This window comes from Aythya ferina (genome assembly GCF_964211825.1).
Source record: "Aythya ferina genome assembly, chromosome: 11".
NCBI lineage: Eukaryota > Metazoa > Chordata > Aves > Anseriformes > Anatidae > Aythya > Aythya ferina.
This window is the reverse complement of record NC_140307.1, coordinates 14,360,298-14,378,426: the sequence shown is the minus strand read 5'-3', so window position 1 is coordinate 14,378,426 and position 18,129 is coordinate 14,360,298. Positions and strand designations below refer to the sequence as shown.

Below are 18,129 nucleotides of genomic sequence, written 5' to 3'. Positions count from 1 at the left end.
TAGTGTTTTGAAGACATTTAGGACCACATTAGTTGTGTTATTTTTTCTAGCTCATTAATTCATACTTAATGCCTACATATTGAAACTTTGCAATGCTTTAAAAAAAAAGTGGGGTAGAGGTTGCAGTATTGCAGAAAGAGGATCAAAAGCCAGGAAAGAAATCTGAAAACAATACACATACTCAAAATCTGCTATTACAATCAAAATAACAGCCAAAATTAAAAAACAGAACACTAAAATATACTGAGAATATTAGCTTTAAACAAAGATACGATGACAATTTGAAATAAACCATGCCTGTCCAATCTGGTAACCCTCCAGCGCTGTCACTCTTTCTGGAAGTTTCTTATTGGAAGTATTTCCAAGCCCTAATCGACCATAATCACCATTTCCAAATGTAAAAAGTTTGCCATCTGCTGTCACTACAGCTGAGTGTTTGAAGCCACATGACATCTAGAAATAAAATAATTGTAATTTATACATGTAATTTATATTTTCGGGGAAAAATATTACACATATAAATATGTAATACCCTTCTCACACATAGCACATATTTACTTTATAAAGATGTAAAGTACAGATATTGTAGTATTAATGACTCAACATTCTACCTCTTTTTGTTTTCCCTCACAGTAAAGTTAGGAGGAAGACAGGTGGATACCTGTGTACATAAAGGCTTTCAGACAAACCCAGGTATCTTTTTTTGGACTGTTATAAAGCACACTTAGTAAGGAGGAGGACTGGTGACTTACTTTAAAGGTCAAAGACCTGAGAAAGACCGAGAGAAAATACTAAGTTGTGCCTGTGTTTTGACAGCCATTTGGATCATCCCTTACTTCCAGGCTCTTCCAAATTTTTCGTCTTCTCAAATAACGAGTGTCAAGTAACATCACTAACCACCAGTGAGTTTTGTGATTATAACATTCTTCAAGTGGGAATTATCAACTTGCTTCATAATACTTAGAGAGAAGTTAGAAGTTGCCTGTTTTCATTCAATATCTGAATTCAAATTGGCAAGACTGACAATGGCTTTGGAACATCTCTATCACTATCTGTACTGGTTACCCCAAGCCAGTATTCCTAGCACTAAGTCACAATATCTGCAGTTTATAAGAAGGAATAAAAAATGCTGTGGTACCTGCACCACTTCTTCTCCTTGCAGAGCCTCTATTTGTCTAGGCCTGCGCTGTCGGTCGCTGTTCCCATGTCCCAGTTTGCCATAATCTCCATCACCCCAGCTAAAGACTTCCCCACTTTCTGTTAAAGCCATGGAATGTCCATCAGATCCACAAGAGGTTACCAGCTGTGTTACAACAAAGCCTATTAAAGAAAAGTGAGAAAACAGCGCTTACAGTAAATTATAATGAACTCTTCATATGCATCCACCAAGTGCACCTAGTGGCAGCACATTAAGGCCAGGGAAAGGAAGCAACAATGTATAGTTTTTTCTTATATCAATTATTTTATTTTTATTTTGAAGGAACTCTTCAACTTCTCTTGTGCAACCTATGCTTCTGACCTGCTGTTAGTTTTGAAATGAAATGTTGCTATCTTGGGCAAACACTTTTCCTCAAAGCCTTCTGAAAATTAAGGAATTTTAAGATGTCACTACTTAAATCATGAGAAGAAATAAAAAGACTAGTTTATTTGTTCAATTTATTTAATGACTACAATGGTTCGGTATGTCAATCTGTGAAAAGTGTCTAGACAAATAATATTAAATGCCAAAATACTTATTTGTTCTCTATCAATCAAGTAATTTCGAACCAGTCTTACCCTGCAGTGCTGAAATGACTGTTAACACATGAAGATCATCTGAATTTCCTTGTCCCAGTCGTCCATAGCTCCCTTCTCCACAAGCCAAAACTGTGCCATTAGCTTGAATGACAAAAGTACAATTCTGACCACAAACAACCTAGTCAAGAAGAATACACGAGTGTGTTATTTTTGTTTTAGATGCAGCAATGTTGTAAGTCCTGTGTTAAAATGTACCATCTTTTTTTTTTTTTTGTCAAGACCACAGATTCTGTCACACTACAAATACCTTCATAACAACCCTATTAGCATCATTCATCCCATGTTTAATGGAGTTTTAGCATCTAATCACATCTTAATACATATTATTTCATTGATTCTTGCTACTAGTTTTGGCAAACCTTCTTAAAGAACCATCAAATCATAGAATGGCTTGGGTTGGAGTTGGAAGGGACCATGAAGATCTTCCAGTGAAAGAAATCAGAATATGCTCCTACGTAAGATTTATCTTGACGTTTCCATCCTAAATGTTAATTTTAACCCAGAAAACAAAATGGGCACATGAATTATGCTAGAGCTGTTTGGGTATTTTCAAGTCATGCCCCTATCAAGCAATTTTGCTTTGTCAGATTTCAATGGCTTAATTTGAAATTGTCAAATAATTAAAGACTTCTTTAGTGAAAATACATGTTTGAGGGTAGTTCGCAGTAAATTCAAACAACAAATTGAAGACATTTAGGTAGAGATTTTGACAAACAAACAATAATACATGTTATAAATCAATAAAAATAAAAACGTGTTTAAGTGATTACCTGCTGAGCCTGAGAGAATGAAGGTGCTGCTACTGGTATCATGACATTTCTACCAGCTTCTGCTAACTGTCCGTGTCTTCCTGCTCCCCACAGATACACATCACATTTGCCTCCCAAGTGCCAATCCTATTGCATAGCATGAAAGAATGCTTTAGAAAAAGAGTACTTTCAAAAGCTTACCATGTTGAAACAAATAAAATTCAATCTTACTAACCTCTGGCCTTGATGTTGCCCAAGACATTATCTGTTCGTCCATACCATTGATCCATTTACTGTTATCCTATGCAACAAAAGGCACAGTTACGACATTCAGTTCAGGAGAGGCACATTATTTAGCTGTTATGCAACGCGTATTTATTTTTTGACTAATAACAATATGCTCATTCAAATCATTCTAAATATACAAAAATAAAAATGACTGTATGCAGACTAAAATACTTGAATTTTGTCTATAGACCAAGCTTATTTCCTTACTATGCCGATCTATCAATGGCACAATTATCCATGGCTTGCAATCAAAAAATAAAATAAGACATTGGGATGAAATAATCTTTTCCCTTTTACAGATACTTGTTAGGGTTTTTTGAAGCTTTAAATGCAAACACTGTCTGAAGATATCTTGCTGATAATATTTTCTTAATCTAACATTCTTATTTTGGTTGACATATTGTAACAAGTTACAAAGACAGTTACCTCTGCCAAAATAATTCAGTGTAGGAATGTGCCAGAAAGTTAGTCTGAAATCAGTGTAGTTGAGCTCTAGATTTCTTGCTTTTATCACGTAAGAAAATTACTGTTTTTTTTCTTCCCCTCAATATGCAACTGACTTGCATTCATGACTACACACACAGTGAACAATCTTTACAGTATACTCTGTAATAGTTAATTTAAAAATAAACCTATTGCTGGTGCTTATGTGTATATATAAATATACGTTATAAATATTTACAGTCCAGAGATGTTAACTGCATCATACCATATGCTTAACACTAATATTCTTTGTTCTTAAGGCAGTATAGCACATTTTACCATTAGGAGAGTAAGTTCATCCTCTGGAACAGGCTCAAGGTCTGGAACAGTAAAAGATTCTGGGAACTGTGCTCCCTTGGCCAGGGCTTCGGCAGCTTTTATGGTAGTTGAGAAACACTCTAGCCAGGCCCATTCTGTGGGACTCCAGGCTGAAGGATCAGGGAGGCAGTTCTGGTGATGAGGTGGTACTGGAGGATTGCACAACAGCTGATCTAGATGAAGGCCCACAGCGAGTGATGCCAAGCATTGCATATAAGGACTATGAACAAGCTGGTCTCCACAAACAACATGGGGCTAAAGGTGAGGGGAATGGGAGAGAGAAATCAAACATGCAAAGTTAGGAGTATATATTCATCAATTCAGAAACAGGAGTCCTTCAAAGCTAGTCCTATAGACAAATACTTTCTTCCACACTTAAATTTTTTCTAGGATTTTAAATATTCTCAAACTAAAAGGCTGCTAGTTTTGAGAACACTGAAAGGTAATTGCAAAAAGGACGTAGAAAAGTCTTGGGTTTTCAGTCTTGAAACACTGAAACCAGCAGAGATTCAAACAGTGATCTTAAGTCAGACATGAATTTTAAGTATTCTCATTAACTTTTCTTACCTTTTCATAAGCATACTGTTCCTGAAGCATTATTGGCAAACGTTCCAAGAAAGCTCGCATGCAAGGAGCCATATTTAATCCTAGAACTCCTTGCTGTTTCAGTGCAGTCCTACACGTTGCAAGGACATGATTGGAAGATATCCACTCTGAGGTACAGTTCACTACCAACACATCCTGTATAACAGCAGCCACAAGACACATTAGAAATTTTAAAATCATAGAACAGCATTGTTCAGCTCCACTGATTTATCACCAATTATCTTAGTTTCCAAAGGGGCCAGAAAATACATAAACTTCAGTATTTTTTATGTCTTCTGGTGAATAATCTGCTGGAATCACCATGGAATAGCTCTATCAATACGCCTCTTCCTCACAAGTTAACATCACATTCTTGAGGCAACATTAGGATTATCATTCCAAGGAAGAATGCAAACAGATGTTAATAAGCAGAGTTCATTTCAGTGACTGCTGTTGTAACCTTAATTAAGGATTAGCCTTGCAATATGATCTTCAACATCTGGGCCGAATTCAGAGAAGACTTTCAAAAAATCCCCAAATATTTAGAATCAAATGTACCATGACTCTAATAACAGAAACTGTAACCTGTGCCATGTTTAACTTTGCTCACAAAAATGTCATCTTTTGGAATAATCAGCTGTGGGGAGTTTCTGTTGTTGTTTTCTGTTTTTTTAATTACTTGAGGAAGTGCAGGACACATGCAGGTTTCTAAATATTGCCACTTATAAAGCTTCTGTTCAGGTACCAGAAGTTCTTGACACAGAAAACATTGAAGTAAATTCTGCTGCTCCTTAAAAAAAGTTCTTGAGGCTGGTTGAGACTAAATTAAATCCCTACAGAGTTTTATTTGTTTTGGGAAATGAAACATTTTTTCATGTTGCATAAACAAAAAATTAAGTGTCTTTATCCTATTTTTGTGGCCCATTTACAGCTGCCACCGTTAAACAGAAAAGTTGATATAACCAGTGTGCAGCATCCTTTATAACCCCCAGCTCAGAAGGTTTCCTCCCTCCTCCACCTCCACTGCCCAAAACTCAACGTGGGATACTTCAAAAAAAAAAAAAATAAAAATCTTTTTAGGGTTAAGTGATAGTTGAAAGTCAAAGCAACATAGCTTGCAAATATAACAGGGTTAGATAGACTGTCAGTTACAGCCATGGTCTGTTCTGAAAGTAGTAGGACTGGCTTTTTCCTGGGCGAACGGGCGGACGAAAGGTGGTCTGCGCGCGCAGGATCGGTGGAGGGGGATATTGGGAACGCTGGGAAAAATTGGCAGTCAGCTGTTGGCCGTTGAAGAGAGCAGGTCGCTTGTACTGTGAACACCTGTCGAAACGCCTCGTCACGGAGAATCATGGAGCATTTACTGGAGCAGCGATACGCGATCAAATTTTGTGTAAAGCTTGGTAAAACGGGCAAAGAGACTCACGACATGATTAAGGAGGCCTACAGTGATGCTGCCATCAGGTGTTTTTGAGGGGCACAAGCTGTTCCGAGAAGGTAGGGAAAGAGTGGAAGACAACGACCACTCCGGACGCCCTTCGATCAGCAAGACCAACGAAAATGTGTCGCGAGTGAAAAATTTACTGAACCGTGATCGCAGGATGAGTATCAGAATGATTGCTGATGACTTGAGCATTCCTCAAACCCAAGTTTTTGAGATGGTGAAAGAAAACTTAGCCATGAGGAAAGTGTACACGAAGTTTGTGCCGCGAGTGTTGTCAGAGGAGCAAAAGGCCAACCGGAAAGCGATCTGCCAGGATCTTCTTCAGCATGTGAATGAGGAGCCCGACTTTTTGGACAATGTAGTGACCGGTGACGAGACGTGGGTGTTTGAGTAAGACCCGGAGAGTAAGCGGCAGAGCACAAAACGGCACACCCCTGCTTCCCCACGCCCCAAGAAAGCACAAATGAGCAAATCCAAGCTAAAGTCCATGCTCATTTGCTGTTTTGATTGACATAGAGTCATCCACTAAGAGTTTGTACCACCCGGACAAACAGTTAATGCAGTTTTTTACGTGGAAGTCCTCACAAGACTGCGAAAACGCATTGCTCGTGTCCGCCCAGCCATCATCAACAATTGGCGGCTGCACCATTACAATGCGCCGAGCCACACAGCGTTCCGCGTAGTGGAGTATCTTGCCCAGCACAAGGTGGCAACGCTGCCTCGGCCCCCCTACAGCCCTGACTTGGCCCCGTCAGACTTTTTTCTATTCCCAAGAATAAAATCAACGCTCAAGGGGAAGCATCACACATTGGCAGAGGCGCTTCAAGAGACCGTGACGAGGGAGCTTAACAGCATTCCGGTCCAGGCGTTCCTGGAGGTGTACGAAAACTGGAAAACTCGTTGACAGCAGTGTGTTGATGCGGAAGGCTGCTACTTTAAAAAATTCTAATCGTTTGTTCTATTCTCATGAATAAATTTTTTTTAAAAAAGTGAGTCCTACTACTTTCAGAACAGATCATGCAGCTTTGTAAACAAATATCTTTGGATAACATAAGCCAATAAACAGAGATTGGACCTGCCTGCATACTTCTTTAAAAAAAAATAAATAAAAGATTTTATTTCAATAAGATAATTCTAAATAATACAAAAATTTAAAAGATTACTTTAACACACAGTATCACCTTTGATCTGTTAGAACACGCAGCTACTCCAACTTCAGGTATCCATACTGCAGTCTGAATAGCTCCAGAACCTATTACAACACTCTGTAATACTGAACCATCCTAAGGAAAGAAGTGTTTTGTGTCAGTGTGTATACAGCTACTTTTCTACTTAAATACAAAGTATATTACTTAGGGATGATATACTCCCATGCTGTTCAATAATTTATTAAAAAATGAAATGTCTATACTAAAAGCAAAAATCCATCTAGCAATTTTATCATACAAAGGACATAACATAACAAAGGGTTTAGAAGTGTTTAATACCAAACATTGTCTGATTCTTGGACAAGTTCTTGTAGTAAATTGTTCTTGTAGTAACAAGAGTTGCTGCTTCTGCAAGGCCTAACATGACCAAGACTAAAGAGTGAATTAGTAGAACCCTAAAATACAAAGTGCTTGAATGTTAAGTATAATTTAAATTTATCTTTTACTAAGTATAACATCATACCATTATTTTACACTACACTTCCTCTCATTTGTAACATACTGGGGGAAAACAAAAAAAAAGAAGTCTGATTATTTGACCATTTGAGATACTTACACTAAAAAAATACTCATGCCAGCTCTAAGATAATCTTACCCGTAAAGACCAAATATTCATGAGACCTCCAAGTCCACCAGATACTAATGCCAGTCCATCAGGACTGAATGCAACAGTCCGAACAGGAGTAATATGGCCTCTCAGCTGAAATACACACTTGACTTCTACTGGTTTTCTGTATCCATCCTGCAAATTATTTCATAGTTATGGAACAATGAATTTGTTACAGAAAAAGGAATAGCATTATATAACTTCTATATCCTGTAATAAACACTGATAATTTGTAGAGATGTAGTAATTTACACAGGATAATAAAGTCCAAAATTATAAATATCTTTGTCATGTTATCATCTTTTCTCCCTGTACAAAATGACATCAACATTAAAGATTGCATTACAATTTAATTTTATATTGGTTAAATTTATTGTGACTTAATTTTATCTAGAAAGAATTTAAAACACTTAGTGAATTTTGGTATAAATTTAACAACTTTAAAAAATTGAAACAGTTCAAAATACACTCTTTAGCTAAATAAAATTCACTTAAACCTGTGATTTTTCATTTCCTGTTCTGAAAATACCTACAAATGTTATATATTTAGCAAACACGTTCTCTTAGTAAATTTGAGATTTGAGTAATTTGTTCACATTTCCCTCCTCCCCAGTTTCAGAACAAGCAAAGGAAATTTCTTAAACACTACTTCTTCTACCTTGGCACTTGTTTCTTGGTCCCACCACCCTTCTGAGTATGTTGAGCTGGACTGCAATGTGGTTACTATGTCCTGGGGAACAGTCCAGACACACACCAAACCATTGTGGCATCCTCTGAAGGTAGTCACGTTAAATCAGAAAAAAAAAAGTAAAGGTATTAATATAAAGTTTTAACTAACAAAACATCCTGAAAAAATCAGTTGGCACCACCTTTCTATAACACTATATTGATCACATAGATCATCTAAAGTGGAAAGGAGTGTTAACCATGGATAAATACATTCCTCCTATTCCACTCCCTAAACTCCCAACCCTCATCCCAATGCTTTCCAATTTTTTACTAACACCATAATCTCAAAAAAAAAAGAAAAATATATTTGCAGGAAAACAACAAATTTCAAGCACAGGTTCACCATGCACAGGTCTTATGACATAGAGAAAACAGTAAACATGACCAGACCCACACTTTCCATTTAAATGTGGGTGCTTTATGGATCTCATTAAAAATGGCTTACTGAGTAAACATTATTTGAAAAAACACAGAACTTATGTTTGTTTTAGACATTAATGACCAGCAGAATTAAAAAAAAGAAAGATACTACTACTAGTAAAAGAACACCCAACTGCAAAAGAGCTAAAACAAACAAAAAAATTACATACGTAGCTAGTAAAAGCTGTAACTTGGGTCCTTTCCCTGGAAGAGCACACCAGGCAATGCCATTCACAAGAGCTGGATGGGGCAGTGAATGCAGACGTCTCCAAGACCCTCCCATATATCCCCAGAGTTTCACTGTTTCTTCTTTGGCACATGTCAGGAGAATCTTACCAGTTGGATCCCACTTCATACTAACAATCATATCCTATTAGATTTTTAAAAATTGAATGTTAGTGTGAAGTAACACAGTAAGAACAGAGGAAATTTAATTGCCAGAGCTAATGCAACGTTTAATTACTAATAACAAAGAACATTTTATTCTCACATCATAACAAGTAAAAAATAATATGAATGATACTTTTCAGAACGCTCACTTTTTATATTTTTTAATTTCAGCCTTAAAGGTATTGGCTTCATAAGTCTATTAGGCAATGGGACTGATGACATACTGAGCCTAACCAATGTAGGAAAGAAGAGCCCATACTGGAAAAGCCAAGTATAGTTTTATCACCACAGCTTGCTCACTTCTGTGACTACCACACTTCAAATATTTAAGACAAATTCATGGAAGCACTTAAGAGGTTTTTAATAAACTTTCCTTTGGGAAATTCTCTTACTAATCTAATTAACTCATTAGTCAAATTATTCTTGACTTATATACACCAAAGCAAAAGATCAAAACCTTTACAGCTGCATATTTAGAAAAATATCTTTTGCTTTGCACAGTAACTTAAGCTTTACAAAAACATGGGGCCTGACCAAAATTAATATTTTTAATATTTGTTAAGTGCTTTTACGAATGAAGTCTTTTTAAATCCAGATGCCCATAATACATACCCATTGCTGTATGCCCATACACTTCACAATCTCCAATAGCAAAAAAGGCTGTAATTCTTTTTTCTTTTTTTTCTTTTTTTTTTTTTTTTAAATTTGGTATACTCTTCCTCTTAACTGTATTGTATTTAGCATGTCAGAAATAGACATTATAAATATATGCTTGATTTTATAATTAATTTCCAAATACAGAAAACAACTTAAACAGACTGTTACCTGCAGAAATTATAGATTAGTTTTAAAATGAGTAACTCTACCTTGTGTGCGTCAACTAGAACAATTTCTCCTTTTTCAAGTGGTTCCTTTGTTCCTATCAGCAACTTTCCATCTGAATAACCAACTGCAAATGGTCTGTCTTCACTGAACCAGGCAAGGCATGTGACGGAAACTATGTAAACAGGTAACACAAAACTTAATTAATTACTCCTGCCAAAAGGTGTGCAAGTGTAATTGCCTAAAATATTAAGTGCATGAAAACTTGCCCTCCCCACCAAGGTTACCTGACATACTTTTTGTCTGAGAATTTTCTTGAATTTGTATAGTAAAGAGAGAAGCAAGTGCCCCTGTAATCACAGATGTTGAGATCCCGGTTAGATTTTTTTTCCACTCTTCTTTGTTACAATAACTGGATTTACATTCCTGACATGGTGAAAATTATCTATGCTAAGGAAAAGAAAAAAGTAGACGAAATCCTATACATGTGTCTGAAATTGGAATGCTTCTAAGAAAACTACTGAAAGCCACTTCAGCCTTTGTTAGTACCTCGATAGCAACTCACTCGATTCTGCCAAAAAAAAAATTACATTTCTTAGAGAAACAATACGCAAAACCACAAAACGCTACCTAAGATGTGCTATTTGATGTCCCCTGGGACTGGAACTATACAAGAAAAATAGCAGTAATTATGGAATTCAGATGATACTGTCTACCTGCCTTTTTTAGAGAGAGCAGACGCTGCAGAGAATCTATATTAATTTATTTTTTTATGACGACAAGGAATGTCACGATTTGACTAGGCCACTATAAACTGTTGGTCTTTGCTGTAAAAGGAACCTAGGTGCAGACAGATTCCACACTTTCTTGCTCCCATGAACACAAGTGAATGATGCTTGTGAGCAAAGTATCAGAAGTTGCATCCCCATGAACAATAATAAAAATAGGGATTATATACTTGTTAAAATATTTAAGGGGGTGGGGGGGATTTTTAATGTTAAGCTCTGTTTAAATATTAAAATAGTCGCCTACCATCCTTTCTGTAGCAGTGTTCCAATTCTATCCGGTGCATGGTTGAAATATCCACAACTTCAATAAGTCCAAGAGACCCATCCATACGACCAATTAATAGCAATTCTCCTTTCCATGCTGCAGCTGGCCCTTCTTCTGGCCAAGCTAATGCAGATACCCAGTGAGGCTGAAGATCTAATAATCCTTTTCCTCCTAGGAACCCAAAAAAACCTTTTAAACTGCTTCATCTTCATAAAGAAAATAATGCAACAGAAATACTTTCCATGGGAAAATATCAAAAGACCCTATTGACAGCTAGGACATGCTACAAATTCACATAGATTACAAGACCATGAAGCAGTGGACCACTAATCTCCACAGACTCAAAATCTAGCTAACAAATCTCAATTTTCAGTCAAGTTAAGTAGTTTCATTAAAGGAGGAAGCTAAATTCTTCAGTACTCATACAATTTATACTTTTCCTGTGGACTGCTTATTAACATGGACTGCGGCAGCAGTGATTTTCCTAAGTGCAGAACTGCAGAATAACGTTTCTTCAGAGATTAAAAGCAACACAGTGACTAACATTCTTCCTCTCATGGGAGTTCTGAAGGTATTACTCTGAACTGGTTAAATGCAGCAAAAATTACAGGAAGGATGTAAGAGAATCCATTCAGAGACACTTGCAAACTGAATTGAGGAATTAGGAACGACCTTTCTGAATCAGGCTCAGTCCTCCCTATCACAATACAACCTTAAAAATTTATCTAATACATTTTAAAGTATTTCTTTCTCAGTCATTATCCCTCCTTATAAACTATTTGATATCACAATCTTTTTAACACCAGAAACATTCTTGAAGTTATTCACGGACTACTTCCATTTCTTCTAGTGGTAACCCTATTCGTTTTTGCTTAGACAGTTGCTTTTGCTCTCTGGGCTTTTAGCGGTTACCTTCCTACTGTATTGATTTATAATCTTATTCCTCTGAGACTCTTTTGTTCAGCTACATAAAACCGAGCTTAGTCATTGTGCTCTCAGCAGGTTTTCCACCTCTTCCACTGTAATCCATCCCTGCATCTGTTTCAGCCAATTTTGGCATTCTCTGTGCCTTTTGTAGAAAACTAAGTCTTGTGGACTATGGGAAGATACCATATTTGCAAACAAAACACCAAGAGTGACCAAACTTCAAACCTAAACATCACATACAACAAGAATTCATATCCGGTGCTCAGTTTTCTACTGAATTAATTATAAAGCATGCATCAATTTGTGGTTAGTGCCTTCCTCTAACTGAACAGGTTGAGAAGATATTATGGAAGATGGCAGGTATTTAAATTGGAAAGCACACACAAATAGTTAGGTAAACAAAGATTCAGCGCTATAGCAGCTTCCCTAGAAATAAATTTTATGGTAAAGCGTTCACCGGTAGTTAGAGCATACCATTGACTTGCCATATGTTCACCATCTTTTCCGTAGCTCCAGCCAGATACTTGCCACTGATGCTCCAACAGACAAGAGACAAACTAAGGTCACTGGGTGACCCCAGACTTTCTTCAGAATCACCTTCTCTGTAACAGGATAAAATAAAGTAATTGAAAAAGGGCATTTCCTTTACGCAGAGTAGATTATGATTATTGTATTGCATGCTGATTATTAAGAATTTGACCTCATCTGCAGAGGGTCCATGTAACTAAAGAGTTTAGGTGACTAAAAATTCTAGATAATATGAAAGCTATGCTCATTTCTAAAAGAAAGCTACCCTAATTTCTAAGAAATATATCTGAATTATTATAATTATTATAATATTAATATATAAATAGTAATAATAATATTATGACTATTAATTATAATTGATTGATGATCCTGATTAATAATTATAATTAATAATTAATTGTATAATTATTGTGATAAGCTATGCCAATTGCTAGAAATTCTTTTTAATGATAAGCTACACTAACTGATTAAGATTCTAGATAACAATAAGATGCACTGATTGCTATAAATTTTATGTGATGATAAAGCTCTAATAATAACCACAACCCTGTGGCCAGTCCTCATTCTATCCAGGATCCCTAAAAGAACCTGCCTCTCCCTGTAGCACTGGGTGACACCTACTCATATCTCAAATTTAACATCTTTGGTGAGGACAAAGCTTTCCAGGAAGTCATGAAATGAAACAGAATAGGCTGAACAAAAGAAAGAAAAGATGTGCATCTTGCTCTCAGTTCTAGCCTAAACTCTTCCTCCTGTTAAAACAAAAATTCTACTTTAAAGCTTGCTTGACTAACTGTAACAGAACCTCTGTTATGTTTTATTTCCCCTAACAACATACAGGACAGGTGAAGTTTTACTTATCTTAGTTACAAGAAAATGAAGGTTTTAAGTCAGGATACTTATTACAGACCAAATACTGCATCACCCCTGCACTTTTGGTGATGCAGCAAGAGTATGCTAGTGTCTTCTTGCTCAAGCAGGAGACAGTTCGTTTGTGAATACAACAGGCAATGTGATTTTTTTAACTATTATAAATAACATTAACACATTAACATAACATATGGAACATATTAACATAAAAAAGTAACAGAACAGATAGTAATATTGTATCATAGAATAGTCATCTAGTAACATTTAAACAATACTCCTCCAAACTCAAAAAAAAAAAAAAAAAAAAAAGCATCCTCACAAAGAGGAGATAATTCTATCACAAAGAAGGGATAATGCCTTTTCTTATGATCATCTCTAGGGGCTAAAAAACAAAAGTACAACTCCACCTTTAATGATTGACACTTATCCTCCACAGTAATGAATATAAATAGAACTATGCTGTGTTTGCATTTAAAGCCATTGTTGAATTGTTAGAAATGAAGCCCAAGAAAGTACTGAACTCTTGATCTACTTTACAGGAAACACACTCTTCTGCCACCTGGATATCAAACATCTGGTAAAGAAAGAAGCTGGTCTCATTTCAATCTTCAAAGTCAAGCTGCATGTCATTCTGTTTGTTACTTTTAAGGCAGCATCTAACAGTAGCACGCAAGCAAACTAATAAAGACTGCTAAGAAATCATCATGAAACAACCTTTTAGTTCACTACTGCTTCTTTATTCTCCCCGATTTAAAATCGCATAAACTGTACTAAGGGATTGCCATATTGTAATCTTTCTTCTTTTTTGGACACATCCAAATGACACAAATGTACTATCCAGACACTCTGCTGAAAGAGTATTACTCTAAATTCCTGAAGCCCAGAAGTCACAAATTCTTTTCTGACACTTCACTGAAACCACTACATTCATTATTATCTTGTTATACATTTTACCTGTTCACTGATACACACTGAAGGAACATTTAACCTATTTTTTTCCTCATGTATGACAGGCCCTTACAGTTTTTATTTTACTCATTCATCATTAGATGAAATTATTAAGACTATTTTTAAACAGTTTTAACATGATCTCCTTATACTGACTCTTATCAGCTTGATATTTAAGTTGTGTTTTCTGTTTTAAGACACTTAATTTACATTGCTTACCATAAACACAGCAACAGTTCCAAGAACAAAAAAGATGAAATAATGTCCATGTAGGAGAAATTGTGTGATTGGCTCCTTTCATTATCTTGCACAGTTACAACTTATATTAAGTATGTGATTATTACAAATAATTAACTTACAATTTGTTGAGCACACACGTTTGTTGCAATGAGTACTGCTTCTTGGTAACATTCCACACTCTTATGGTACCATCATTTCCACTAGTTGCCAGAAGTCCCTTTTTATTGCACCAAACACATGTCATGACCTACAAATGTCAAAGCAATCATGGCAAAATTGGAGTTTAAACCTAAACCTAAGGTATATTTGTTTACTAATATTAATGCCAACTTTAACCACCAGGACACAGCATTAGCTATATTACTGAAATATACTATAACCACCAAACCCAATACAGTTTTCTACATTTGCAGTACAATGTACTGTCACTAAGCATATTTTATGCTGTTATTGAATGCTGCTATTTGTTCAGACCCACTGCTCCACAGGCCACTATTGCACAAGAATAGATGTTAACTACTACGACAGAAAAGCTTCTTCAAATTATGATCTAGTCTAAAAAAAAACTTACGGTGATTATACTAACTAAATGTGCTGAGAACAGTTTCATGTCTCCTTAAATAAAAGCTTCAAAGAACTTAGGCATTTTTCTGTACGAGAAGTACCCTGAAGCAGTAATATAGTTTATCACCAAAAATTACTTTTTGTGGTAAATCATTTCAGTCAGTGTATTTGTAGACTAAAACTATTTTATGTTTTCTGTATTCTGCAGAAGAAGTAGACTATTAAAATTCATGCAATTTTGGCAGAAATCATGCTTACCCTGTTCTGATGAGCCTCTAATTTTATGAAGGAACATTTTCGTAAGTCTCCCCCCATATCAGCGAGGGTCTGAGGAATAGTTTGATTATCTCGATCATGAGCTGCAAGAGTTCGCACCAGCTGCTGAGCAGCCCACTGCCTATGTTGCGAAGATAACCTTGAAGAAAGGCAGCAAGCTGCTAGTGCATTAGCCAGCTCCAGAGGGCCTACAGCAGAAGGATCATAGGAAGGATGGGCATACAAATGGGCAATTAAACCTGCTTAAACAAAACAATGAGATGATGCCTAGATGAGTACCAAACAGAAGTACACAAACGAACACAGCATTAGCTATAATTTCCAGAAAAAAAATTAAAAGATCAACAACTTTTTTATAAGAATGTTGCAACTAACAGTAACTATTAGAAAAAAAGTATCTTCTGATACCAAGAGAAAAATAACCTCCCTTAAATTTACACAAAAACTAAACAAGAGAATTATGAGTAGTCTTATTCCCACCATACGGAAAATGGTTATTCAAAGCACAAGTGCTGTCTAAACAGCAAAATGCCTCCTCTGACAGAGATAAGCTGCTGTCACCATTATGTCCTTCCCTCCCCTGAATACAACAAAAGTCTTCTGTGGAGGCACAAAAGTTGTTTTTTGTTTCCCTGACTTCTCACAGCAGAGGCAACAAACTTTTCTGAGACAAAAAAGTACTTGGGTGGCAGGAATCAACTGTTTTTCCCTTTGATTTTATCATGTGGCACAACTGAGGCTGAATGCTATACCTACATGATTTTGAATACACAAAAACACTCAGATTTCTTTTCAAGTGATGGAAGATACAGGAATGTAATAAAACACCATATTTCTAAATAAAATTTGTGTACTGAACTATAAGACTACTTCAGTGAAAACATGTTCTATACATTTTTGAGAGCATATTTATTTATAATTATTCTAGCAACCCTCCTTAAATAGAAATGACTAATTGAAGATTTAATAATTAATGTTTAGAATAAATAGAAGTCTTCTCATACCTTTCTTTTCAATTTCTGCTTTATCATAATTTGGCCTCAGTTTGGCCCCTTTGTCTGCCAACAATGCTACAAGTGCCTGCGTAACCACAAAATTCGGAGATGTTACAAGTTTGTTTTCTTCAGCAATTCCTCTTAAAAAGCTTGGCAAAAATTTTCGTTGAATTGGATCATCAACTGTTGTTAAGTTTACACCAGTTGCTGCAGAAATCAAATTCTAAAAATAAACAAATAAAATAAATAACTAGAACAAGCAAAATAATCTCACTTACTACTACTATTACTACTAATAATAAATTAATAAACTATCACAAATTATGTACACAATGGGTTGCTTTATGTCATGTATAAGCAGTTTAATATAAATATTTTATATTAATTTAATATATAACAGTCATACCTGCGTACATAACTGAACCAGCAGTTTAGCAGCACTAGGAGTGTTTGATGCCAAACAGCCTACTGCTGTACTCAGGTAGGCAAGACAAGATATAGGCTTGCTTGTTTTGCTGTGTATTCCTCTAGATCGCTCTGTTGAACTTGACGCAGTGGATGGACTTGTGGAGAGTCCTGCTCTCCCTGCTGCAGCGAGGCACATTAAACGAACCAAAGTTCTGATATCTGTTAATCCCAAGGATTCAAGACCAGCTGCCAGACTACAACTGGAACCACTGTGAAAAATGAAAACAAATGCTCTTGGTTTTGCTAGGATATTCATAAAGAAAGTTATATTTGGCCAAAACTATTCCCAAACCATTAGTGAACATTGCCTGTTTGATTAGCTGGATATTGCTAATGTTCAGGGGGAAGGAGAATAGAGAGAAATGAAGCTGCAGATCCCTCCACTCCTTTTCTTTTAGGCTGAGAGTGAAGACAAAAACTATTACAGCCTTGCCCTAACAAAAAGCCATGTATTTACCTGGAATCACTCAAACAAAGTTACACGGATAATTCATTTTTAGAATTATGCTATGGCAATATGAATATGTCAGATGTCTGTGACTTCTTCACAGCTGCACAGTCTTGTACAAAACCCATATTTAAATCCTCATATCCCATTAACTCCTGCAATATCTCTTCTTTCCTGTAATGTTTCCCTTTATGTTCTAATACTTGTCTTGAACAAAAACCAACTAGCAAACACAGAACCATTATGTTTCAAGTGGTTAATATTACTGGAGTCTGCCTTCTATATACAGTGTAGAAGTCTCTTTCATAAAGTTTGAAGATAGGGCTCAAAAGAACAAAATCAACAAAAACTGCTTTCTTAACAGTATGATTTAACTATTTAAAGTGAGAATCAACTTTCCCAAATAACTTAAAACTGCATCCTTATCAAGCATAATTTCATAACTGATTCCAAATGAAAATGCAAAAATGTTGCCAAGGATGCCACAAACCTGACAGACAAAAGTGAGAGCGCTCTCATAACCATAGTTCTTGCAAGGAGGACTTGTGCAGCAGCTGTCACTCTTCTTAGGGCCATAACACGGTCGTGTGGATTTACTAGGGCAGCTGCCTGTTCTCCTAAGGTTATTCTGCCAGAAGAACTTTTTTCTATAGAGCCATGACAGCCTTGGAAATAACAATCTGTGTTAGTGTTCAAGAAAACCAGAACATTATCATATGGTAATAAGCACAGAAGGAAATTCGACATAGACTTGCTTAAAAAAATCTTAAATTTTCAACATCTCATATGTACAGAACTATAGCAAGTGGAAAATACACTCCTGAAGTTCTACATAACTTAATTACTACTTATTTTCAAAGCTAGATAATCAACAAATTGAGATTACTGAAGTTAAATAATTCTTCTGTTTCCTTTGTCTACTAGAAGGGTCTATGAAGTTAAACATCAATCCTGCATTTCAGTAGGATAGCA

The 18,129-nt window shown here is 36.0% G+C and overlaps 1 protein-coding gene across 17 annotated transcripts in view; it reads right to left on the bottom strand.

The window, feature by feature from the left end:
- Positions 1-18,129, bottom strand: part of HERC1 (HECT and RLD domain containing E3 ubiquitin protein ligase family member 1) — a 106,089-nt gene that overhangs the window by 9,263 nt on the left and 78,697 nt on the right. For 11 of the 17 annotated variants that reach the window (XM_084531602.1, XM_084531591.1, XM_084531594.1 and 8 more), the window contains 19 exons: positions 17,648-17,837; positions 16,648-16,918; positions 16,251-16,464; positions 15,229-15,488; positions 14,526-14,653; positions 12,295-12,422; positions 10,873-11,064; positions 9,885-10,015; positions 8,799-8,998; positions 8,138-8,252; positions 7,468-7,614; positions 6,846-6,947; positions 4,203-4,376; positions 3,597-3,890; positions 2,782-2,847; positions 2,568-2,693; positions 1,777-1,915; positions 1,139-1,320; positions 298-453 (listed from right to left, as the gene is read on the bottom strand). In XM_084531602.1, coding sequence (XP_084387728.1) covers positions 298-453; positions 1,139-1,320; positions 1,777-1,915; positions 2,568-2,693; positions 2,782-2,847; positions 3,597-3,890; positions 4,203-4,376; positions 6,846-6,947; positions 7,468-7,614; positions 8,138-8,252; positions 8,799-8,998; positions 9,885-10,015; positions 10,873-11,064; positions 12,295-12,422; positions 14,526-14,653; positions 15,229-15,488; positions 16,251-16,464; positions 16,648-16,918; positions 17,648-17,837 — 3,215 coding nt within the window. The remainder of the gene's footprint in view (positions 1-297; positions 454-1,138; positions 1,321-1,776; positions 1,916-2,567; positions 2,694-2,781; positions 2,848-3,596; positions 3,891-4,202; positions 4,377-6,845; positions 6,948-7,467; positions 7,615-8,137; positions 8,253-8,798; positions 8,999-9,884; positions 10,016-10,872; positions 11,065-12,294; positions 12,423-14,525; positions 14,654-15,228; positions 15,489-16,250; positions 16,465-16,647; positions 16,919-17,647; positions 17,838-18,129) is intronic. The other 6 variants (XM_084531606.1, XM_084531595.1, XM_084531603.1 and 3 more) reach the window with 5 other exon arrangements.